This window comes from Molothrus ater, chromosome 6, assembly GCF_012460135.2.
Source record: "Molothrus ater isolate BHLD 08-10-18 breed brown headed cowbird chromosome 6, BPBGC_Mater_1.1, whole genome shotgun sequence".
Lineage (NCBI taxonomy): Eukaryota > Metazoa > Chordata > Aves > Passeriformes > Icteridae > Molothrus > Molothrus ater.
In genome coordinates, this window is record NC_050483.2 from 48,608,643 (window position 1) to 48,633,700 (window position 25,058).

Below are 25,058 nucleotides of genomic sequence, written 5' to 3' on the forward strand. Positions count from 1 at the left end.
CCAACTGACTTCTCAAGTGACTCCACATAAATCTCATTCAGCATTTTTCTTCAATTCCAAGTTATGTTCGTTTGGCCACCCCTTGATGTAGCTCTCATTTCCAGCTGTGGTGACCCACAGGCCATCATCCCCTGCTCCGCAGAGCCCGCGCATCCCGGCCGGCGGTGAACGCTGCTGGGCACGCACAGAGAGCGGCAGCGGCCCCTGCCGGCCCCGCGCTGAGCCCCAAGGCAACACCGTCTGTGGCACCTTTTATTCTCCTTCATTCCTTTAGACATTACTGCTCAGCCGTGTACCAAGTTAGGGATCCAAGTAGGGGAAAAAACCTTTATACTGCTTCAGTGCTAACACCAACTCTCATTAAATGTCTGCAAATTGAGAGACAGCTATCATTCTACATATGAAGTTTTCCAGGTGGAATATTAAATGCTTCCCTTTCTCCTTTTGTTTATTGCAATGTCATGTTTTTTCTAGAAAATGCTACCCTAAGCATCACATATTTCTGGCAAGCTTGAGGTGTTAATGGGATGAATTTTAAGTTTCAGAAATGCACACAGACTATAAAAAAGGCCTTTATTTTTATCTAATGCCTTTCATATTTATGGAAACATTTGAAAACATCTTATTTTAAAAAGATTCTGTTATTGATCCATTTAACATGAAATATGTTTAACTCCTTGCCAATATTATTCACAGCACCAGAAAAAATCATTTAGTTCCTACGTTAGAGCTAACCACAGCCTAAAAACAACTAAGATACTTATGCCTGAAGGGTGGTAAATATGTTAGGGGAAACACAGAAACAATACTCTGATACAACTAGATGTTATTTCATACCCAATTATCAAACTGATACACTGAATATTCTCAAAATATCTATGTCTTGCTTATTTTGTTGGAACACCTAATTTCATATCAGGGATACCTATTCAGAATGGAACTAAAGAGAGGAATACAGAACAGCAGTTGTAAAACTTGGTTATAATAAACAAAAGCTTTTAAGAATATTGTGATGGATATCCTCCATCTTTAGAAACAAGCTTATTCAGAAAAAAATACTGTGCTAAAACTAACAGTTTTTGTTGAACAAATTCTACATTCATCACCAAAGTGATTGCTTAGATGTAGATATTGTTGAAAGAAATAGTACTGAACTCTAATGGAAAGGTGTTATCAAAGGAGTATAGCATGTAAAGATATCCACAGAGAGAGTCACGGCTGAGGCTGTTTCTGTTACTCACCTTGCTTAATTGTATTTCCATTAGGAAGTCTGGGTTTCTTCCTCTTCCTCCACACGCTGTATTCCGTCCATGCCTTGTTGGTGTATGAGAAGGAGAACAATGGGGACTTCTGAGGAAATTAAGAGGAAAAATACTTTTGCAGATTAAAGTTATCTCACTGTTAATCTACAACTAAATGCACCAGATGTAACTTCTTACTCTTTTAATTACATTCAAAAAAACCATTGAAATCACATTACTGTTAACTAATTAATTTCTTTTTGTTCAAGTAAAACACATCTAAGCAGAATGCCAGGTGTATGCATCCCACCAAATTAACATTCATAAAACATTTCCTTAGTTTCGGCTGTAATAATTTTATTCTCTAGCTCACATGACATCCTGTACATCTTACACTTATGCTCCTTAAGTCCTGATCTCTTTAGAAAATTTGACTATCAATATTACTTAAAATGAAATCCATCCCTCCACCCCGCTCCAAAAATCAGCAAAATCAAACCCAGCTTGTCCAGGTTAAGATACAGGAAAAATACACTCTGATGTGTGGAGTTGAACTGAGTGAGAATCTAGATGATCTTTAAGATCCCTTCCAACCCAAATCATTCTATGATTGATTCCCTGTGAGAAGGGAGCCAAGAAGCAAGCAAGGGAGACTTGAGATTGAATAATAAGATTACTCCAAATCAAAAGAAAATAAATAATTTCTAAATTTTCTAACCACATAATTAGATCAAACACTTACATGAAACTTTTAGCTGGAGAAGTTGGTGGTGCAGTCCCAAAATCCCTTCCACCATAAAGATGCCAAATAAGAGATATTTCCTTTACAACATAGCGTACCAGAGGAACAGGAAAATGAAGTGGAGCTTTGCTTGTATCCGTTTTTTTTATAGGTTGACTGAAATGATTTTCCTTTATGATAATTGCATCATCAACCATTATTTTTATAACTGGCTCTTCCTCTTTTTCCTAATTAAAAAAAAAACCATACAGCATTGAGAAGGTGAGATCATCTTTATTGAGACGTCCAATTCCTTCCTATGAAAAGGAAACTTTTCTGTATTGTCTTCTAAAGCTTATACAACACATGATCAGTTTAGAAATGTTTCTTATAAACTACAGACAAAAGCATGTGAAAAAAGCAGAACCTGTGAAGTAGTTAAAAATAGCAATAAAAAACCCCAAACCAAAACAAAAAAACTTCCCCACCCAAACTATAAACAAAACTAAGTACTAGTTGAAAGCAAGCAGAAAACCACAGAAGAGCCCAGGCCACCCTATTAGCACTTCTGGAAACAAACAAGCTCAACTATAACTGGGAAAATGCAGCTTCTAATCAGCGACCTAAGAACTGCTTCTGTCTATTAAGAAGAATGCCACCAGACAACATGCAGAGGACAGACACTGGTGTAAAGTGACACAAAAATTTATGTCTGAGGTTTGGCAAGATTTTAGATCCTTAGAAAGACTGAAAGTTTAGATTAAGAGAAATGAACAAAAGATTAGAAGACTGTGCAAAGCTACTGTTTTGATAAATGCTGGTTTTTGCTTAACACATTTTTTTCCTAACCATGCCATTATTTTAAGTTGATATGACAATGATTAAACATGACTAAAATGTAGGAAAACTGCCAATGTTTAATGTAACACTCAGATGAGAGAACAATTACATAGTGTTGAGATATAGAAAAATCATATCTATTTGAAAATACTTACTCTCATTCCTAACAGCAACAATCATGAATTCCCTCCAAACAGAAAAGTATCACTAAGCAATCACAGAAATCTATATCTTATTTACCCAGGCTTTACATAAGCTTTTATCTAATTCAGTTTATATACAGATTTTTTTTAGTAATTTTCAAAGGATCTTACAGCAACAGCAACTTTAGGTGCAAAAAGAATGCAGAAATCATCACTTTCTGCTGGAACATCTCCCATGGCCTCACTTATCAGGTGATGAGTAAATGAAGCATAAGTGGGACTTGGCTCTTGTGAGACATTTCCACTTTCATCTGGAAACAGGAAGAGATCTGAGCAAGATGGCTCTTGAGTTTGAGATTTGTCATCTAAAACTCCTGGGAGTTGAAGGAGGGTGGAGAAAAAACATGTTTCAGTGGAAAAATCCTTACAAAATATGAAAATTAAGTAAACTCATGTTTGCTACTTCAATTATATCAAGGAAATTTGCTTATTATATCTTGAATCAATTCCTACTATAAATAATATACAATTCTCAAGTTTCTTATTCTGGTAGTAAGACCACAGCATCAAAACCTTTCAGTACCACAGTGACTGCTCACCCTCTACCACAGAAAAAAAAGAGCAGAGATCACGGAAATAGTAACAGAAATCTACGTGCAGTACAAAATCCTTATCAAATTTAAACTTGAATTACACTCTAGTCATGATACAGAAGCCATAATCCTGTGATAAAATCAACTATCTTGTTCTAGCTGCTAATTGAAAAAATTCTTCATAGCTAAAAGTTCTTCCTGTGACTTGAAACTGTACCTTCTTCCTGGACCTCTCTCTCATACAGAAGAGAGGTCTTTATTCCTCCATACTAACTTCTACTCCTACAGAATTTGGGGTCTTGATAGAGTCCCAGAGACAGATTTCTTCCCTGCTGCTTTCAGTACCTCAGTAATGTGTATTTGACTAGAATCTCAAAGTACTTCTGCATTACTATTATTAAAAGCAAGAATCTGTTCCATAGTTTGAAGACTTCAGACATCCTAAGTACCTGCTCCCATTCTTATTGCAGCATCTCTACATACACAAAACTTTCAATTCCACTTTCTTTCCAGAAAAGTTGTACTTTATCAGTAGGGGTATGCCTTCAGGAGATTCTCACCATTAGACTCTTGCTTGATGGCAGAAGCAGTCTGTTGAGTCTCAATTTCTTCCATGGCATCACTCATCAAATCCCGTAAAATCTGCTGCTCTGATTCAGCAAGGCCTGGTCCGTGGGAAGATGGTTGGCTAAAGGTCTCTACCTGTAGGAGAGGAACTATACATAGTTACATCTCAAAAACAACAAATGTCAAAGAAGATTTTCTTAGAACAGCTTGCTTCACAGCTCTTAAACTGTGAGAAAAAAAACCCTTAACTTGTTAAACAGTCAAGTGATCTGAAACACCAAGCTGGATGATTCATAAAGTACGTTAGAACATTATGGTTCAGGGTATTTAGATCTGAGTACCTGGACAGTTTATGTATGTCATGGAATTTTCTTCTTTAGATACGAAAAAACTACAAGAGGTAAACAGAATAATGTTTTGAAATATGTAGTGACCAAAGAAGGAAAAAAAATACTATTTTAACCCTGAAATATATTTTAAATTAGGTACAATTAGATACAATTTGATACAATTTCTTTGCAGAAAATCTCGTATTATTTGTAAATAGAATAGGGATTAAAATTAAAATATATTATTACCAAGAACCAGAAAGTTAAGCTGCTATCATTTTGCCATTCTATACCTTCATTTTTGGCTTGCTAACTCCACGTTTAACCTCTGTCTTAGCAGGTGGATGTAAATCACCATAACTTGCAATATATTGTATGAGATTCATTAGTGCAGCACACGAATCAGAGCAGGTACGAATATGGATTACATCACTGGAACAGTGCAGCTCAAAACGAGGTTTAGTCTAGATAGCAACAATGAAAAAACAAGAACAAACTTCAAATTATCCTGACGCTCCATAAAAATGACATATACACAGTTATTTTTAAATTATTTTACTTAACTAGTCAAAAAATGAGTTAAAAAATACTAGTAAACCGAAAAACCTTCTTTGATTTTAAGTATAATAAAGTAATTTTCAAATCACAATCTCTCATGAAGATTTTACATTTTATTTTGTTTGTGATTAAATACTTACTCTTTCTCCCTCAGAATCAGATTTTACTGTTGTAATGGTTAGTTCCAGCAGTCCCATATCCATAACACGAACATAATCTGAAATATGATAATTTTAAAAATTACTAAGAAAATAGCAAAACCCTATATACGCAGTTATAAACCCATTAAAACCAGCATGAGCTGGAATCAAAGCCTTTTATATCTCTGAATTTCCTTCTTCTATGATGATTACTTTCAGAGTTCAAGTTTCAGCTACTCAAATGAAGAACTTGAACCTTTTCAGTCCAATGTATCACTCCCACTTCCACCATCTGTGTGCAGTGTAATCTTTTAAGATATTTACCTTCATCCCATCTGTGTGAGTTAGAGAAACCAAGGCACACAGGAGCTGAATGACTAAACATTCTAGTTTTTAGCTGAAGTGAGAGAGAACACATGTTCATACTGTACTAATCTTTCAGTGCCATTAATAACTTATTTGTCCTCTTTTGTTGTTTAAACAAAACAGGCATACCTTTACTGTGTCCCCTACTAGAGATCTCTTACCTAAGCTAAGTACACATTTGTGGGCACAAGGTTTCATTATTTCTCCAACTCCTTTGGTAAATATTGATTCAAGTTCCTCAGTCCTTAAAGGTTCTTATTATTTCAATGAGATCAACGCAGCTGGTATGATTCTTTTCAGAACCTACAACTCTGTGCCATATAGCACCTTTCAAGTTCAACTATTTATAATATATATCTCATGAGATCTCTTTTCTATGAAAATTTCCTTCTGTGAAACTCCAGATTTTTAAACATATGCTTTTTCAAATACCCATTAGTAAATTGTAACAAGAGGAATTTCAAGGTGCTCTTCTCTGACATACTTCTGGATTCACAAATCCAAACCAGAGCACTCAGACTTTTAGCAACATTACACTATTCTCTCATACTCTACTTGCTGCTTCTCAGTCTTCTTCTTAAATAACCTTTATGCATACTGAATATGCCTGTAATTTTGGTTTTTTAGGCTCTGCAATTGATTAGTCACATCTAAACCATCCTTACCTCTATGGAGGTTCACCATGACAGTGTTGCATTTGTCAGACAAATGCAAAGCAGCTTCATCTAAAATTATCCTAAGAGATAAAAATAAGATGAAATAAAAATGCTTAAAGAAATGCTGGGCAATTAGTAAGTCAAAAGAAATTAGTATATAAAAAATATTTTAAAACACAAATATACCAAGCATACCTTAAATTCAAACTCCTCACTTTAACCTTTCATAATTTTCATATCTATTTACAATTAACTACTGCAAGATATTTTCCCCATTGCTAATTATATATTTTTTACATTTCAGTTTATATATTTGATTCTTCCTAGAATAAGAAATAATGCCTTAATCCTTAACAGTTATTTGTATTTTTGTCTTTTGTCTCTAAATAAAATTAACAGAACATTTGTTTCAAAGATCACTTAAAAGGTTTTATCAATAAAAATAATCAACTTGGTAGGTATTTCACAACAGAACAGGTAAAACAGAATGAATATTCAACTGAAGTTGCAAGAAAATTATTAGAAGTTACAGATATTTTCATGAGTCATTAAATATTCAATTAATTAAAACACTGTCACCAAGTAACAAATTATAAGAAATCTTAAGGTCTTACTAATTCATAAAATAGACATAACTTCATTTCAGGACATTGCAATCTTATTAAAAATGCAGAATTGCTCATTGTTAAAAAAAGCAATCTAACTAAAAAGTATAAATAAACAAAATTATTTAACCTAATAAAACAGAAGGATTACATGTGAGCAAAGTGTATTTCAAAAGACGGAAACCAGTGTGATCATTTATACAACATGAAAGCTTCTGAGGTCAAAAAAGCAGACAGGCATTACAAGTTTTACAGGAGCTTACATGATTCATAATAATTTAAATCATACCTGAGAGTAGAAGAGGATTTATCTACTGCAACACTACTGGAAATGCTGAAAGTTTCAACAGTAAGGAGAGATCTGACTGGCAAAAACAAGGGCCTAATAACAAATTGGAAAAACAAATTAGTGCTCTGCACTCAAGTTCACTCAAAGCCTTACAGATTACCTAACTCCATCTTCTCAGATCTAGGCAAGTCATATCCTACTTTAAATTACTTCTACTTAAAGGATGTCTGTTAAGTATTTTTTCCAAAAGTGCCTAACTATTATTCATAGTATGCAAACTTGAATATTCCTGAAGAGTAAGTATACAGCTGCAGTGTCAAGTGACACACTTACATTTTACTTACCTGTAATCAAGAGCACAACTCCACAGATGCACATGAAAAGTTGTAATTGTAGCTGGAGGACTATATCCCAGAACAGGCTCATCAGAAATATTCAAAAAATATAAAATCTAAAAATCACAAAAAATATTAATACTTCAATATCTATTAAATTAACAAACAACTACACATCACAAAAGAGCAAAAAAGAAAATCTGTAACAGGTATGACAATAAAATGTTAGATTAGTAGAAGGAAAAGGTGTGAACAGCCTCAGATATTTAAAGATGCTTACTCAATATCTTATTAGAGAGAAGCATGGAATGTAAGCAACACAAAAAACCCCCATAAAAACTGCATAAAAGCTTCAAAGCTATGGAAAAGACCAATCCACATACACTCAAGTGGCTCCTTGTAACAAAGCTTCACAATGCATTTTTAAGACACTGCCCAAATAGGGTCTTATTCATCCCTCTTTGTAGCTGTTATTACAGTGTTTGTATTTTCCTTGCTCTCTCTCTGAAAAGTTAACTTTTAGTTAACTCTGCATTGCTCAAGGTATCTTCAAGTCTTTCTTGAGAGTTGGATATGGGAAATACACTCATAACCATGTGCACATTCATTGTATAAACAGCTTTTTCATGTACTACCACATAAAACTAGCTGCTATCCTCCTCTGTAACATCTGTCATAGTTCCCTCTTAAATACGTTATACTATAGAAGTTCTTAAAATATTCCAGGCCTGGGGTATACCATCACTGCTAGTCTTTTAATTTTTTCTTCTAACTACCTTTGTGGACAATTTTTTTATTTGATCCCTCCCCCTCCAAAAAAGATTGCCTGTGATGCACTTGGAAATGTTACTTGAGAAAAATTTCACAGAGCAAAGAAGCGACATGGTGTAAAGCAGGTTACACAAACCCACAGGATATTATGCTGAGGAGAAAATAAGGGCACAGCAGAGTCCAAAGCCCCAAGTTCAGCTCCACACAGCTATACAGTAACAATGCATGTTAAAATCAGCATATTAAACAGACTGGAGGATGAACAGGAGCAGACTGAGTGTCAAGGGTTGCTGTTTGTAATCCAGTATGGGGCAGGTACATGCAAGGACACTGCTCCTGTGCTAATGGCATGTTTTGCCTTGTGCACACACACAGATCAAGGGGCTCCAGCCCTGTCTGCTGTGCTCTACCTCTGCATCCACACCTATGACTACAACCCTTCTCATTCAGAAGTGTTTGTGTAAACTGCTGCTCACTGCCTCCCCAAAGTCCTCCAGTACTGCTTTTCCAGCAATACAAAACAAGAAAGATACAACTGAGAAATGAGACTTGAGGGATAAAGTGAGCAGAAAGGAAAAATACAGAAATGCTTTCAGAACTACAAATAACACGTTTGTTTTGAGGGTATTTTTAACTTAAGGATTATTTATGTACTTGAATATTATTGCACTGAGATTTTTCATCTGAATTTTAAACAAAATCCAAAGCCCAAAGCCCAACAGAATGAAGTAAACCCTGCCAAGAGCCTCCCTGACATGTTATGGGCAGAAAGTTAGCATGATGGAAGGAACAGTACCAAGTGGATAGACAAGAAATAATTTAAAAGTAAGATTATCATCTGTCAATGGTCTCCAAGAGAAACAGGAAAGAAAGAATAACACTTTCAAGGGCAGAGTATGATAATAAAGCACAGCCTAACATCAAGACTTTCAATCAAGATTTAGTTTGATAGTTAAGGCAATGAGACTGAAATTGAAGATGTAATCAAGAAAACAGCAGCAGCCTGACCTGTTCATGCCAGCTTAAACCTGAAGGCAACACACGGTGCTGAAGGGTGGCTCCTCGCAGTCCAACAGCCACCAGAAATTCCTGCACAACAAAGTTGCATGACTTGGCTTACATGAAACATGTAACTATTTCACATGTAGATTATGAAACTGTGTTACCCTTCTGCACCCAAAAATCTCCTGGTGTCTAGAAAAACTTTGCTTTCCAATACAGAAACCCTGGATAACACAGTATCATCATACTTTCTGCAACAGGACACTGCAGAAATGGCAGTTTTGTGGTGGTGGTAGGGAAGAAGGCTGCCTGCACATTCACTGTAGGATTCAGCAGAAATAGGAGTACCAGCAGTACCAACTTAAAGTAGTTCACATGTGAGACTGAACACCCACAACATTTTGCTGGTCTGCAGAACCTTTCTTTAGATAATTCAACCAACCTGTTTGTCACCACTGTGCCAGCTAAGAGGTCCTCTTTCAGCCACACTAATGAATGCTACTGTCATTTACCAGTCCTATTCCAAATAGGTAAGCAAAGGCTGCCTATTAGATGACACTGCTAGTTAACTGCAGTGTAATTCTATATTTGTTCTTTCCTGTTTTAACAACAGAGAAACTCAACAAAAACAAAAAATGTCAACTATGCAAAAAATGCATTCAGTAAAAAAATAGTATGATCAGCAAAGTGAAGCATTGGAAGAATTAGTAAATTAAGCTGCTGCTTAAATTTTATAATCCACCCAAAGATTCTAAGAGAAAATTGTAGTTTGAAAATTAATGTCTGAGAACTAAATGGCTTCTTCATCTGTAACCCTTCTAACTCCATGTCTAGATACTTCCATAGAACTGAGATAACTCAACTTATAAAAGTACAAATAACACAAACCTTTGTATTGCTCTCTATTTTATCTGATTGGATTTTGACTGCAACAGTCAGCATACTGGGACTATCCATTCCTACACCATCTGAAGTAGTCCTACTAAGACCATCCTCTTCAGAAAAACAAATAGTAGGCTCTAACCAATGGGGACGTATTGTGCTGGGCAGTCGTACTTCAGAGGAAGGGACAACTCCATCTACCAAACCTGCAAAGAGATTTTGGGATGAATTACCAAAGCTGTTACTGATGAAGTGTGAAGGAAAATCCTTTTTATGCTTAATGCCTACAGAATTACTTTAATTATCAAAGTTAGTCATGCTCAACAAAGAACTGTGAAGGGAAGGTTATGGGTGATCCAATATTTAAAACCACAGCTCTAGCTATTATCTTCAATGTGTCTATTAGGGATTGAGTTTTTCATTTGCCCAACAAAATAGAGATGTTGAAATAAAGGACAGAAATCTCCTACAGGTTACATGGAGAATATGTGTCTCCTCTTCATCTTATGAGATAGTGAGACAATAACTAAGCCTTGCACTGAAACATGACCACCACTGATTCACAGGCATCTGAAAGGGAAACCTTGAAAGGTTTAACTACATGGGGGTTACCAGACATAGACAAACTACACAGCCAAAATTCTTCACCTGTGGATGACAACTAGCTACTGAGGAAAAACACAGCAGCCACTGGTAACCTGCAGTTTTTTTCAATTAAACAACCAATAACATGTAGGAAGAGTGCATTTTCATAGTAAAGAATGGGCTGTACAGCTAATTTGCCAAAGGATCACAGTATCTCTGAACACCAGCAGTTGTCTAGAAAGTTGGAGCTAAACTTTAACTAAATACAGTTATAATGAAGTTGTAATACTGTAGCATTTAGAAACATTAGCCATAAATTATATTCATTGTGCCAAATGACACACTAGGAGACTAAAGAGAAAAAAATACAGCATTTTCCCTAAAAAGCTTCAAGCTTAGGTGATTTCAAATTTAGCCCCAAAGCCACCTCAATCCCATACCTACCTTGATGATATAAATTGAGGCTGCTAGAATGGAGACAAACATAGTGTCTGTCCTCAAAACCTTCATATTTAGTCACACTGAAAAGGGAACCACCGTTAAACTCAAACCAAAATTCACCATATTTTCCTTCCAGTGTATTTCCATCATCCTGCTGAAGGAAGAGAAATGATAAAATTATTGTTGCTGACAGTTTGCTGCATTTAGGCAGTCTAACACAACTATCACACAACTATTGCTATCAATACATGTTTTCTGGCTTTCATTTCAGTTATTCTCACATGAAACAAAGTACACAGAATTTGCAAAATACTGTGTTGCATTACTGCCTAGTTATAGTAGTATAAAGATTACAGAATTACTGTTAAAAGCACCTCCTTCCAGATAGGTACATACAGCATGAAGGGGCCACCCATGGTCAAAACAACAAAAAACTTGTTCCAGCCCCAGTGCCTTACCTTTACATCTGTGAATATTGACACTAATCCATGTGTCACATTTAGCAGAACAGACAGAAAGCTCTGTGAGTTCTTATTTTGTGAGTCAAGCTTTTTCCTTCTGCGTGACCGATAGTTTGGATCGACAGTGGAATAATACTGTAGTGTTTCTTCCTCGGATCCACTTTCATCATCTAATAGATAAAATGAAGTACAACTCATTCTCTTGCTAGTACACATATTATGCCAATAGCTCACTCTTTCTCCATTGGTAATGCAATTCAATTTCACACTTATTTTACCCAATTAAACAGTAATCTACTTTTTTTTTCCCTTGGTTTATGTTTTCCCATAAGTTTACAAAATCTTTCCACTAACATCTTAATCACTTCAGCCAATTACACTTCTAAAGCACTATAGTTCTAGATAATTTATTAAGTGTATTACCATAATGAACTGCAGATTTAAATTGACTGAAGCTATCTTTACTGAAAGTGTTGATGAGTTGGCTGGCCACAGATAGTCCAACACCATAAGAAAGGTTTTCAAATGTTTCTACAGGAGATGGAGCTGTGGGTTCCCACAACAATAAATCATTGCTGATCCTAGGAAGAAATACACTATCATTACACAAAATATATGACTATATTCCTTCCCATTTTATATTAAGTCAGTCAAGAATAATTCCTTTGCAGACTTTATATAACAGATTCCAGACTCCATAAACAGAGAAAATAAAGTTCACGAGCACAAAACAATAATATATTCATGAGTAAAAGCAATAAAAAAATGAAATGGAAGTAACTTCTTTTCTGTAATTATGGTATGCACATATCAAAGTCTAACATGTGATAGTGACACAAAAGACTCTGTAAGTGGGTATATATTTGCTCAGTAGGTGGGAGTGGGAGTTGAGAAACCCTTATTTTGATCACATCAATTTTCAACTAAGCTGCAGGAAACAGTAATTCTTTTGATTTCAAGTGAGTGTGTCTGTCAGGGTAAAGACATTCAGTACAGAAGTATTCCAACAAAATATTCAATGGAAGGTTCTGCTTTGTCACTTTGGAAGTGAAAATACTGGAAGTAATGTCTACCAGAGACTAAAATAGATCACAATCTCTCTTGCATATTTGCACAGCACAGTAACAATCTAGTAGTATTTTGCTGGTTTTCAGACAGCAAACTAACAGAAATAAATGAACACCCATCCATAAATTTGGCTTGCTTTCTCTACATTTTCATAAACCTTTGTGAGCCTTACAAAACAGGATTAGATTTTTTTTTTCTGACAGCCTTGCAAGCTCCAGATTTTTAGATGGGAAGAGTAAAATTGAATGCAAGTTTCTGAAGTATAATAATCTGTTTAAAGAAGAAATCAGAAAGATTAGAGCAAAATGAAACATTGCACAGAGATCTGAACAAAGTGTACACTGAGAGCCAAAGACTATTTAGCTTCACCCTTTGTTCACAAAATCTGCCAAACACTTTTTAGCAGTCAGCTGCCATAGCACTGATCAGGTGCATGACACAGTGGTGTCATGTTAACTTGGAAAAATATTTATATAGCACTTTGTGTTTTTCAATAAGCTATACAAATGAGTTCCTGCTATACCTGCTTAGACAATTGCTTTTATCAAAAGTGACACAGAACTGAGAGTACAGGTCATGATAACCAAGCAAAACAGTTATACTTGCCTGTTGTACAGTTTTTCATAAAAGCTTTTGTTTGGTAGTGTTAAGTGAATGTTTGGTAATGTGAGTTCCAGTACATAATGAGAATTGCTAATTGTTTTATCCTGAAACTCAGTCATTTCAACTATATCTCCTGGCATCACCATCTGAAAGAAAAAAGAAAAAAATTCTTAAGTAAAAAAAAAAAAAACACAACCAAAAAAACCCAAAACAAAACCAAAAGTGGAAGCCAGAAGTTGAATATCATCTCACTACATTACATGCATTTTGTCTATCATAAGCACAAAGCAGTAACAAAATATTACAGTACCTCTTCATTTTCAAACATGACCCTACGAGAAGAAAATGGAGAAGGCTCTGGTCTCCTAATATCACAGACATCCTTCAAAGAATGAGACCCTCCTTCTTCTTCTTCTTGAAAGTTATTATCACCTTCTTCCTCCTCAGCTGCTATCCTTTCCAGAATAGAGTGCACAGCCAGAGGGTTTATTTTCAATACAATCCTGACGTTGGAGAAGTTAAGCAGAATAAACCATTAGAGATGCTTAAAATGTTTATATTTATGCTCTGTCACATGTCCACTAGTTCTACTGGCTTGCCTTTAAATACACATAGACTAAATAACTCAAAATTCCAGGGACTTTTTTATTAGATAATAACATATTTTATTACCCAAAACAATATTACTAAGAAAAAAACTAACTTATACACACAAAGGAACGTGGTACCATCAGGTAAAAGAAAATGTTAAGTGTCTGCTTTTTTCAACTCCATTAGGTGATCATATAGGTGACCTAAGAAAAATCTAGCACTCTCTCAAAATAAAACCTGTTTCACTAGACCATTAACAGCTATAAAAATGTTCTACTGCATGGTGTAGCTTCTTACATGTAAACACTGTTATAGAAAATTTTATTTGTGCCATTATAAAAGAAAAAATGTCCACAGAAACTTACTGTCAGAAAGCCACTGAATTTTGTGGCAAACAATGTACACAGCAAATTCTGTAGCAAATCTAAAATTGCCTCTTTAAACATCTTACTACATGCTTCAGCTGCCAGGTCCTTCTCTTCAGTAAGTCTGAAGAACTGTATTGCCTTGCATGTGATATAAGCTGCAATAATTCAGTCACAATATAATTATTCTTACTATACTTATGGCTTATATTATTTTGAGGCAAAATTCAACTAGGATGAGTGGTTTGGTATTCAGTCATGAATGCAGAGAAAAGGTAAAGTAAAAAAAAATGGGAAAAAGTTTCAAGTCTCTAATCATTTACCTAACTTTCAGTGAAATTTACTCAAGTCCATGCAGAAGTCATACATTAAAAACCATATTGCATTATTAGAAATGTTGAAGTTACAGGGTTTTTTATAAATTCTTGGAGTCTTTTTAATAGTTACATACTCTTTCTTTGCAAATTATTTTCAATCATCTACCACACAGGCATTCTGGATTAAAATTAGAAAAACAACAGTGCTTCATAAAAATGTAATGAATCCACATTAAAAACATGAAAATTTATTTTACCGAGGCCAGTCAAAATTGTCTGATGATGATGTTATATCTCCATCTGTGCCACCTGACACCTGAAAAAATTTTACTGGTGTTTCTGCATTATCTTCTTCAAATGAACCTGAATAGAAACGAGATTTTTTAGAAATTAACAGATGAATGACAACTGCTAACTTCAGGTCAGCCACTCCTCAAGTTGGAGTCAAACAAGATTAACTAGCCAATGCTACTTATTAAGCTACTTAGGCAAATTTTGTCACCTCTTCTTCCAAAAAATTAATACTAACTTTTAGAAACAAAAATTATTTCACATTATTTTTAGCTAGCAGTAGTTGGAAAATCAGACACTTCTAATGCATAGATACCAACATTTACATTTATAGCATCACTGTATTTTGTCACAGCCTTGATTAAGTACACAAAATGAGACAGCAGAGAAGATTGCAAATATAAATCAGTCTCATAGATTTATTACTTTGAAAGATACTAGAGGCATGAAATTATTAAAGTTTTTCAATGATAGTTATTTAGGGAATCAATCTTGGCATCACAGCACTTCTAGGGTTGAAAAGGACCTCTGGATGTTATCTAGCCCAACCCCTCTGCCAAGGCAGGGTCATCTAGGGCAGGTTACACAGGAGTGTGTCCAAGGTGGGCCTGGGAGACTCCACAACCTCCCTGGGCACCTGTTCCAGTGCTCAACAACCCTCAATGTATAGAAGCTCTTCCTCATGTTAATGTGAAACTTCTTGTGTTTCAGTTTATGGCCATTGTTCCTTGTCCTGTCTCTGGGCACCACTGAAGAGAGTCTGGCACCATTCTTTTGACACCTGTCTTTGAGATATTCACATACTTATGAGATTTCCCTCTCAGTCTTCTCCAGATTGATCAGGCTCAGCTCCTGCAGCCTCTCATCATATTAAAGATGCTCTAGACCCCTCATTAGCTTTGCAGTCTCCACTGGACCCTCTGCAGGAGCTCCTTGTCTTTCTTTTACTGAGGAGCACCAAACTGGACACACAGCCTCTCCTCATGGTAGCATTGTTTGGACTTTGCTATTTAGTACAGAACACAACATTACAGTAGAGATATCATATCTACTGCAAAATTCAGGTGGAAAGACACTCCCTGGGTTACTCCATATGAGAGAACCTCTCTCTTAACTACACAGTACCTAGAAAAATAAAAAAGGACTTCTGAATATAATATTAACATTCTTACCAGTTAGCTCTTTAAAGGTAAGCTCTAATTTAACTTGTTCTGGAGTCGAACCTCCTATAAATTCAGTTTTAAATTCCATATCTGTAAATTCAAGATGCAGAATCTCCTTCTGAAGTGATTTCTTAAACCATGGTCCTCTTTCCTGATCTGACCGTAGATCAGGTATTGGGAAGCGAACAGAGAGTTTCAATGCTGGGGCAGTGACTTGAACTGAAACTCTACAGTTTGCAGGAGTATGTGAATCATCCAGAAAAACTTCAGCAAATGCTTTATGCTAAAAGAATCAAACAACAAAAAACAAAACACAAACCAGAGTGAATAAAAAACCCTCTGAATTAGAGAAAATAGCATTAAAAGTGACTATGGGGAAAGCTTTTGATGATGTAATATCTGAAAATGAAAAATATTATTTGTATCACAGAAAAAACCACATCAAGACCAACTGCAACTGTTCTTAGGATACTTTTCTATTATAGGTGTCATGAAGATTCTACTCAGAAGTCAAGTTTTTGCAGAGATTAGCAATCTTTAAAAAAAACTGCTATTTTTGCAATTATTTTTCCTCTTAAATTAGATAGTGAAAGCACCAAACAATATTCAGCTGCAGTTAGGAAATACCATGTCTCAGACACTTGTTTAAAAACTGCTGTTGAAAAAGTAGGAATTACTATCATGTGTATTTGTCCCTTCAGGAAGTCAGGGTGTCCAGCTCCTGTCACTTTCATGTCCTTCATACCCTCCCCGCTTTTGCTGATCGTTGAAAGGAATCAAACTTGCAAGACAATTATATTTACAGAAATAATTGATGTCTTACAATTTTAGGAGTCTCTTAAATAGTTTTGAAAGCTGATTTTTCCATAATCAGTAAATGCAGCAATAAAATTACATGAAGAATTTTGGTGCTGTGCAGAAAATCAGTTAAATGCAGGTCATCATTGCTCAAGTATTTTAAGATAAGTCTTTAAGTTTAATGCTATTGTGGTAAGCCAAACCAATGCAAGTAAGCTTCAATTTCTTTCTGCTGGTCCCAGAACAATAGAATGCAATGCAAATGGCCCCCATTCTCTCTGTCACCTACCCCAAAAGTAGGTAATACACCACAGAGACAACTAGGCTGATTGTGACAATTAAAGATTTTAGAAGTGGAATTGTTAGCAACACTTTATATCAGCTGCTGGAGAACATAATGGGACAGATTAGGGATGAGAAGTCAGTCAAGATTACTCTTTTTTGCCCAGTTCTCCTTGCTTCAAGAAGCTGAGAACTTAGGCAGTTTGTGAAGCATCTACCACTGTCTTTTGGTCTGTTTTCAAGCACACAATCACTGAATGCAAAATGAGACTATCAGAAGTTGGAAAAAACCAAACAAACCTCAGTCAACCAACCAACCAACCAACAAAAAATCTCATACTAAAAAAAAGCACCTCAGCCACGACAAATCAATGAGAACTAGCAGTCTCAGGCTTACTATCACCCCGACTTCCTCCTGCAAAAAAACCCAGCAAGTTCATTAATCAATTTCACTTTAAACTTACCAGACTTATGTGCTTATTGTAAGAAGCATACATGTGAGATGCCATCATCTCCACTGTAGTTAGTTTCTGGGGTTGAAGTAAGGAATTTAATCTGTCTACAATACTAATATCCAGCTCACAAAACACTGGACTTAACTTTATTTGTAACTCTGCTTTCTGTGGAACAGAGCTGAGTCTCCCTTGACTACCCTGAAAAGAAAGAGGAAAAAGCACTAAAATCTTCAACACAATACAGTGAAACAAATTATAATAAGTAGGAGTTAAGAACTCTCTGTTTAACAGTCAATTTTCTGTTCAAATAAACCAAATTAGACAAAGGTTATTGTACAGAAACTTAGTCATTTTAATCTCCCACCTTACCTGAGGTCCTCTATTATCTAAATGCTTATAATGCAGCTGAAGGCATGGCATAGAATGAGAATCATTTCTTTCTTCAGAATGAAATGTCAACAGCTTCAGGAAAAAAAATTAAAAATGTTTAATAAATAAGGAGTTGCCACAGGAAAATATATTTATGACATTTGACTTAGAGCAGACAGGTAACCACACACTGAAGTCAGTGAACAGAGCCCCAGCTCAACTGTTTACTCAATCCACATATTCAGCTACCTTACTGGATATCTCTGACCACTAAAAGAGCTGGAAGAATAATCACCACCACAAGAAACCTTTGCATTGCTCAACTCCATTGCTTAGAGTAAACGTTTTCCAAAAACTAATACCCAAACCACGTTAAGCATATTTAAGAAGTAACTAACAAAGTTTGGCTACCTGGTGCTGTTCCTGTCAGGTATGACAGAAGTTGGTTCACTATTTGAGCTCAGAATTAAAATGTTAATTTTAACCTTAAAACTGTAACATATTTAAAAAACTAAAAAACATTAAGAAACATTTAAATTACAACCATTTTAAAAAGCTACAATTCTCAGTTATACAATTAACATTTCTTTTTTATGGAACTCCCTTTATTTTTAACATACCTCTGTATAGTGAGGCTGCATGGAATGAGAGTCAGTAGAAAAAAGGCATTCCAGGAATTCCATCTCACCAATGGATAAGTCAGTACTAAAACTTCGTGAGGCAGTCCTTTGTCTTTGCTCATAAGACACTTTGATGCCAGTACCTATAAACCTGGATTATTGAAATTAATAATTATTAAAAGTAGCATAAATCAATAACAGTTATGGAAAGTCAAAACTTAAGTAGGCAAAAAAAGGATCTACAATCATTTTTAAATCATTAAAACATCATAATTTCTCCAAATACATGAAAATATCTAATTGTAACAGATTTAGCAACAAAGACAATGAAGCTCATGTTACATAATCAACAATGGTCAGCATAGAGAAATTTGTAAAGTACATTTTAGGCATCTATCTTGAGGTGCAGTTCATATAAAACTAACATCCTTAGACAATGAATTAGTCAAATGTCTCACAAAGTCTAAATTACATACATAAGGTAAGAAAAGATATATATACCCTTAAATATTTTACTTCATACACTGTACTGGGATGGTAAAAATTTCTGCAAAAAAAAGACTGTTGCCTGACTTTATTATCTTGTTCTCACTTAGACTTTATCCCAACTGATATCGTATTTTGCACTCAGTAAAACCCTAAGCTCCTTAAAGCAGCAATCACTACATTGGAATAACAATAGTTCTGTAAAAGAAGCTATTTCTAAAGATATTTACTTAATTATTCTTGACTCTCTAGGCTTCTGTCATAGAAACTGTACCTAATTTAATTAATCTATTAAAAAGCTAGGTGATTTTAATGTTTATTCTCCTTTCTTTTTCTGTTTCAACTTTTTTTAAAAAAGATGTCTTGAACAACAGATGTCAAAATTCAAGACTATTTTGAAATTAATAAAGAAGACTAATGCAATTCAAATATTAAGTGACACAATTCCTATGGTAATAAACTTACTTTATTCAAATTTACTTAAAATATATTTTTGTTACTTATATTTATTAATAAGCAAAGTTATACCTAAGGTGATCATGAGAACAAGCTTCTGCAAATACTTCTCGGAAGGACAGAAAATCTTCTGTTGAAAACTTAACTGGCTCAATCTTTTCTATTCGGGCAAAGAAATCCCGAGCCATTGGTGTCAATGGGTTAAGGTTCAGTGAACTTTCAGGTGGGGGTAAAGGGTCAATATGAAGTACAGACACTGAGAAAGTTCCAACTGCCAGTCTAAAAAGTAGCTCAGGTCTGGATTCATCCACAGAAACAGATCTGGATGGAATAGCTGAAATACAAAATTAAGTTCACGTAATTTTTCAGCAATAACACATTTATAAAATCATCTTACTTTTGATTTTCATTTCTTTTTACCAAGTTGCTGCATAACAATTCATTTTCATAATTATCGAGGGAAAACTATCAGTTTTGTTGTTACTTACATGTCCTTCTTATGGAAGCCTGGTGAACCATATTGGCTGTTAGTGAGGAACCTCTTGGAGGCTGTAATTCTTGTTTGTTACGATCAAGAAAATCACCCCAAGTTGGCTGCAGCTAAAACAAAAAGATATATATGACCTTAAATTTGCAAAAAGTTGTTAGACATCGGATCAAACATAAATAATAAGGTAAATTACCAAAAAACTCCAACATGCATAAACAATCAACAGTACGCCATTTCATGGAGAATTAGTGCTCAACTTATTAATGCAGGTATGCTTTATTTCAAGATATGCTTTTTAATTCCACAGGTTTTTAAGGCTAAAGTTGCACTCCTCATGAGCATATATTTTTCTAATTCTACAACTACTCTCCATGGTTTTCATTACAGAAAACATTAGGTACACAACAGATTTGGGAAAGATAGTGATAACAATAGTTTTTATGTTGTCTGAGGAAAAAATTAATACTACAATTTCATAAAACATTGCCTGTGTAGTCTATTTTAAAAGAAAACCAGGTAGTACACATGCAGTAATTAAAAAGAAAATAAATCGTGAAGCATCCTCTATAAGCTTCAAGGCATTTGAAAACACACATTTCCTAGTTTAGCCAAACAAATGAGAACAATTCCAATACCATTTCCATAGCAGAAAAGGAATACTATCAGCTCTAAACAATTCAGTTGTTCTAGAATTTTGCAACAGTTCCTGACATTGTAAAGAATGCAGCAATTATGCAACAGTTTCAGGCAGAAGAGTTAATTTCTAAAAGATTCCAAATGCAGTTAATACTATACCACTGTAGTGCTCAGTGGAGATCCTGCTGGTGTAGTTGTGTATGTACTGGTTAAAGACAAGTCTAGATCCATGGTTGGAGGATCTCCAAGAGGTGGAAGTGAGGAAAGGCTGTGGGACATGTCCATTTCAGCCATTGAGAAGAAAACTTCTTCCTCTAGTAGAGAACCACAGATAATTGAGAGTTATTTACTAGTTTTTAAAAAAACCTTTATTTCTAACAGAAATGTATTTTTAAGTCTAGAAATCTAACTGCCTAGACAAAATAACCAGCTAAATACATCATTTACAGAAGTCCCAAGTTTTCTTGACTTGAGACTAGTAGTGTCTATGGAGAGAGATTAAATAAAAATCAAATTACAAAAAACCTCATGAATATCAGAACAGTTAAATACCTAATTTTCATATTCAAGTTGATATAACTTCTATAAATTGATACATTCTCCTTTTGACAAATCAAATTATTTCACATTAAAATAATTAGCAAAAAATTATTCACATAAAATCAGGTAAATACAACTATTATTCTAGATGTAATTTCCTCAACTACACAATTGAAAAGATGTCATGCTGTATGTGTTTTTAGCATGTTTCACATTAACATAAACTGAACAATTTTAAGGAAATACTGATCAAGTTCAGCCTGATACCTAAACTAGTTAATTTTTTACTGAACTTTACCATTAAGAGCATATAATTACTTCAGGTCAAACTTATTTTAATACATAAATTGGTAAGATTAAAAGATGAACAATCAATTTATACAATCTTAACAACAGGTTATTTGCTATTTTGCATCATCTTTTATACTTGCCACGACTAGAAGGCGTTCTGGCACTCTCTGTCTCATAGAAGCTTTGCTCAGATGATGCTCCTGCAGATAAAGACTCTTTCCTCAAATAACGTTTCAGCTCCATCTGAATCCGATACTCGTCCTCCTGCTGCATTGGCCGGTTCTTCCTATCTTTATTTGACAATTCTATCCTGCTCAGACTCTCTGAATTCAAAAAAAGGACAGAAATCCTACTGTAATTTCCTGTATCCCTAATAAAATTCAAAAATTTACCTGAAAATGAATCATTGGTGTATATATTTGCATGTGTAGTTCTATATCAGATGTGTGTACTTGTGCATTTTGCTGGTTTGAAGGTTTTATTTGTTCAGAACAGATTACTCTCTCCTAGCATTTATTAACTTCATATCTGATGAAAACATTTCAAGGCTATATATGCAGTATGATGGCATATAAGATGCATAGATTTCTCTTCTCAGTCAGCTTTAGGGACTAAGGCCACAACCTCTTAAGGGTTTTACTATTAAGGAATGACCAAAGTTTCAGGTTTGAAGATGACCTGAACACATGGGAAACTGTATGTAATACTTTTCCAGTTGTCCAAAAACAATGAGCACATCAAACAAGTAGATCAGTATCAGAAGAATATTAAGCACCCACCCAGGATATGACATATCTTTCAAAAAGATTATTTACCCTAACAAGTGTTGCTACATAAAATAGATGAGGGGAACAAACCAAAACACTCTCATACTTCTACTGCAGTAGCTGAATAGCTGCTTTTAGTTCTTCACAAATACAGACCAACTCAATTACAGTTTGTTCAATATTTTCTGTGCCTGTCACTAAAACAGAATAGAGAACAGAATAGAGAAGCTAAATTCCTCTGTGAAACAGAAGCTGCAAGAACCAGAATTTGTTCAGTCTCCTGGTTTTCTCCACCTAGAATTTCCTCATTTCTTGTATTATTACACAGTTATGTGTCAACCCTTGTTTGCTGGTTTGTTTCATTACTAGATGTACAATTTGCAATTAAAGACAAAAAATTAATCATAGTCCTAACTCACAGCAGCTACAAAGCATTTTACTAATATCAGATAAAAACTCATAATACTGTACCAACACAATTTTTTTTCAACTGAAGAAGCATTTTCATCTTGCAAAAATCTTTTTGTTCCTTGTAATACTTGCCTGGTCCAGCAATAGCTGCTACCATGTCCAATAGAAGATGAACCTGCCTTGGTGACAGAAACAGATGTACAGAATCTATTTGTCCATCTACATCCAACTAAAAAGAAAAGGAAAGAATGCTGTCAAGAACACTGAAGGAATTTTTCTTTACATTACTTGAATCAGTTATTTGGATAATAGATTTTTATGATGGAAAGAATACAGTCATTACACCAGTATCTTCTATAAAACAACTAGAAACATAATTTTGTGTTTCTTCCAACATGTAGCTTGGCAGGATAAATGCAGATGTGTCACTGACTATCAGCTTAAAATAAATACACAATCTCATAACAGAAAAAAATCAGTAATTCCATTAATCTGCTATTTTTTCTTTAATAATTCCCAAAGTAATAAAAAATAAAGTTAGTTTTACTTATTAATTATGAGATATTCAAGTAAGCACCTTTTGAAATAGACCTTAAAACAATAAAGGTCTTCTGTTTTGTAAATTAATACTTTTGAAATCGGCAGCATTTCTCTATTTCACACCAAGGAAATGTTATTTTACTTTTCAAGGACTCTAAATAAATAAACAAGAACAGTTAAAGATTGACTAGAAATTGCTGGACATAAAAAAAATCCTTCTCTACAGCAGTAGAAACTTTATGCTTTCTATAAAATACGGTAGGCTATACAAAACAGGTCAACAGCCAATTTAAAAACTGGAGAGAAGGGGAATATATTACACAGCTTTACTTATATACTCACTAGCATGTCTATTTGTTTTCTGAACACTTAAATTCAGTCTCTCTCTAACATAATTGTCATTTAACAGATTTCAGTGTGTCCTGACTCATCTGACTACCATAAAGAGGTCTTTTTTACACATATTTATTAGGTTAGAACGTAAATAATCACCATGAAAACTACAGCAATTCTATTCCCCTGAAAATATTACACCTTTTTCATATGTACTAGAAAAATAAATTCTACAGAACTACTCATTTAGTTAAACACCAGGAAAGCATGACTAACCTTAGCTCCAGGAAGTACTTCATTTTGTTTTAATGTTAGGCTTAACTCCATTCTACCAATCAGCTTACAGATCTGTACAGGGTCAGAGGGAGTGATTTCTGGCAAGTTTCTTGTTAATTGTGGATGTGGCTCATAAATGATTTTTGGATTCCAGCTAGGTGAAAGCTTTGGTTCAGTTGCCTTAAAAAGTTACAGATAAAGGAGTAAGAATGCATCCCATTTCTTAGGAAAAAATGCAAAACATAAGCATTTCAAATAAGCCCTATCATACAAATAATCACTTTACAAACTATAAATTTGACAAAGGCTTAAAAACATGTACTGATAATTGTGAAAAAAGAAGGCACATAGAATGCAAAGCATTAGGCCTTTGAAGGAAGAGCAAGTTTCCACAGAATAGTGAATTGCAGGGCTCTTGGATTTCTAGTTCTTAAAGTTGTAACCAGATTCCAGTACAATACGTCCTAATTTCTACTCAAATTTCTAATTTCCTCCATTTCTAGAAATGGACTCTACTAAAGTCCATTTCCTTGCCTCTCCTCAAAAGTAACAGGAACTGATTATAAAACTTCCCAAACACAGATTTAAGTACAAGTTCAACTCCTGTATCCTTCAGAATTAATCTAATAGTGTAACAATATATTCTTTCATCAATTTACATCCTTATATAATGTATTTATTTTTACCAGCTGAGTAGCTGAACACACTGGGGAGGACTTTGCTGATGCAGGAAACTCATCCCAGAAGAAAGAGACACCTGAGAGCTGCAGTAATTTGTGAGCAAAAGCTGTGGGCTGGTGAACATTAATTCCAGAGCACTCATCTGCAGTTTCATCACAGTACATAGTTCTGGGAGGCAAAAGAAAGGAAATTAAGACAGTGGGTGCATGAAAATTGTTACTTCTCCTTGTGCCTTTTAACCTTTCAGTTTGTACATGGTCTCTCTCTTCACACTTTTACAGTGCTGTCCACTGTCATGAAATGAAAACCCAATACTCTCTGGGAATTGGTGAAAATCTTAACTTTTCTATGGGACACCACCAGAAATGTGAACATTCCCCAGAGAACACACTAATCTGAAGCTTATTAATGCTTAAAACTAAATATATTTCATTAGTAATCCTTGGTAAGCATCAGTTTTATTTGATGCTGATCTCAATACTTTGCAAGAAAGTATGATTACACTCTCCCATAGGTTGAAAATAATCTACATTAAGAACATGTACAGTATTCATGTTCAAAGTAATTACAGGATTCACATGGGCTCTTTTGAAAGCTCACACAGAACCTAAATTCTTTCAGGATTTTGGGATTTTTTTCAGGACTGTGCCTTTTTTTCTAAAAAGATTTAAAGTGTCTTACTCAAAGGGGTCAGTTCCCTTTCT

General features: G+C 34.8%; 1 protein-coding gene across 2 annotated transcripts in view; it reads right to left on the minus strand.

Annotated features, from left to right (window-relative positions):
* The window catches only part of ATG2B (autophagy related 2B), a 45,176-nt gene that overhangs the window by 12,810 nt on the left and 7,308 nt on the right, over positions 1–25,058 (minus strand). The window contains exons 5-32 of one of the 2 annotated variants that reach the window (XM_036383182.2): positions 24,360–24,522; positions 23,674–23,853; positions 22,657–22,753; positions 21,487–21,669; positions 20,675–20,829; positions 19,878–19,989; positions 19,462–19,723; positions 18,448–18,598; positions 17,828–17,920; positions 17,468–17,656; positions 15,933–16,206; positions 14,727–14,832; positions 13,507–13,699; positions 13,200–13,342; positions 11,949–12,106; positions 11,523–11,695; positions 11,068–11,215; positions 10,045–10,244; positions 9,163–9,243; positions 7,393–7,499; positions 7,049–7,141; positions 6,164–6,234; positions 5,133–5,209; positions 4,728–4,898; positions 4,099–4,240; positions 3,117–3,319; positions 1,984–2,210; positions 1,242–1,350 (exon numbers count right to left, since the gene is read on the minus strand). In XM_036383182.2, the coding sequence (XP_036239075.1) occupies positions 1,242–1,350; positions 1,984–2,210; positions 3,117–3,319; positions 4,099–4,240; positions 4,728–4,898; positions 5,133–5,209; positions 6,164–6,234; positions 7,049–7,141; positions 7,393–7,499; positions 9,163–9,243; positions 10,045–10,244; positions 11,068–11,215; positions 11,523–11,695; positions 11,949–12,106; positions 13,200–13,342; positions 13,507–13,699; positions 14,727–14,832; positions 15,933–16,206; positions 17,468–17,656; positions 17,828–17,920; positions 18,448–18,598; positions 19,462–19,723; positions 19,878–19,989; positions 20,675–20,829; positions 21,487–21,669; positions 22,657–22,753; positions 23,674–23,853; positions 24,360–24,522 (4,261 nt within the window). Of the gene's footprint in view, positions 1–1,241; positions 1,351–1,983; positions 2,211–3,116; positions 3,320–4,098; positions 4,241–4,727; positions 4,899–5,132; positions 5,210–6,163; positions 6,235–7,048; positions 7,142–7,392; positions 7,500–9,162; positions 9,244–10,044; positions 10,245–11,067; positions 11,219–11,522; positions 11,696–11,948; positions 12,107–13,199; positions 13,343–13,506; positions 13,700–14,726; positions 14,833–15,932; positions 16,207–17,467; positions 17,657–17,827; positions 17,921–18,447; positions 18,599–19,461; positions 19,724–19,877; positions 19,990–20,674; positions 20,830–21,486; positions 21,670–22,656; positions 22,754–23,673; positions 23,854–24,359; positions 24,523–25,058 lie in introns of both variants that reach the window. The other variant, XM_036383181.2, reaches the window with a different exon arrangement.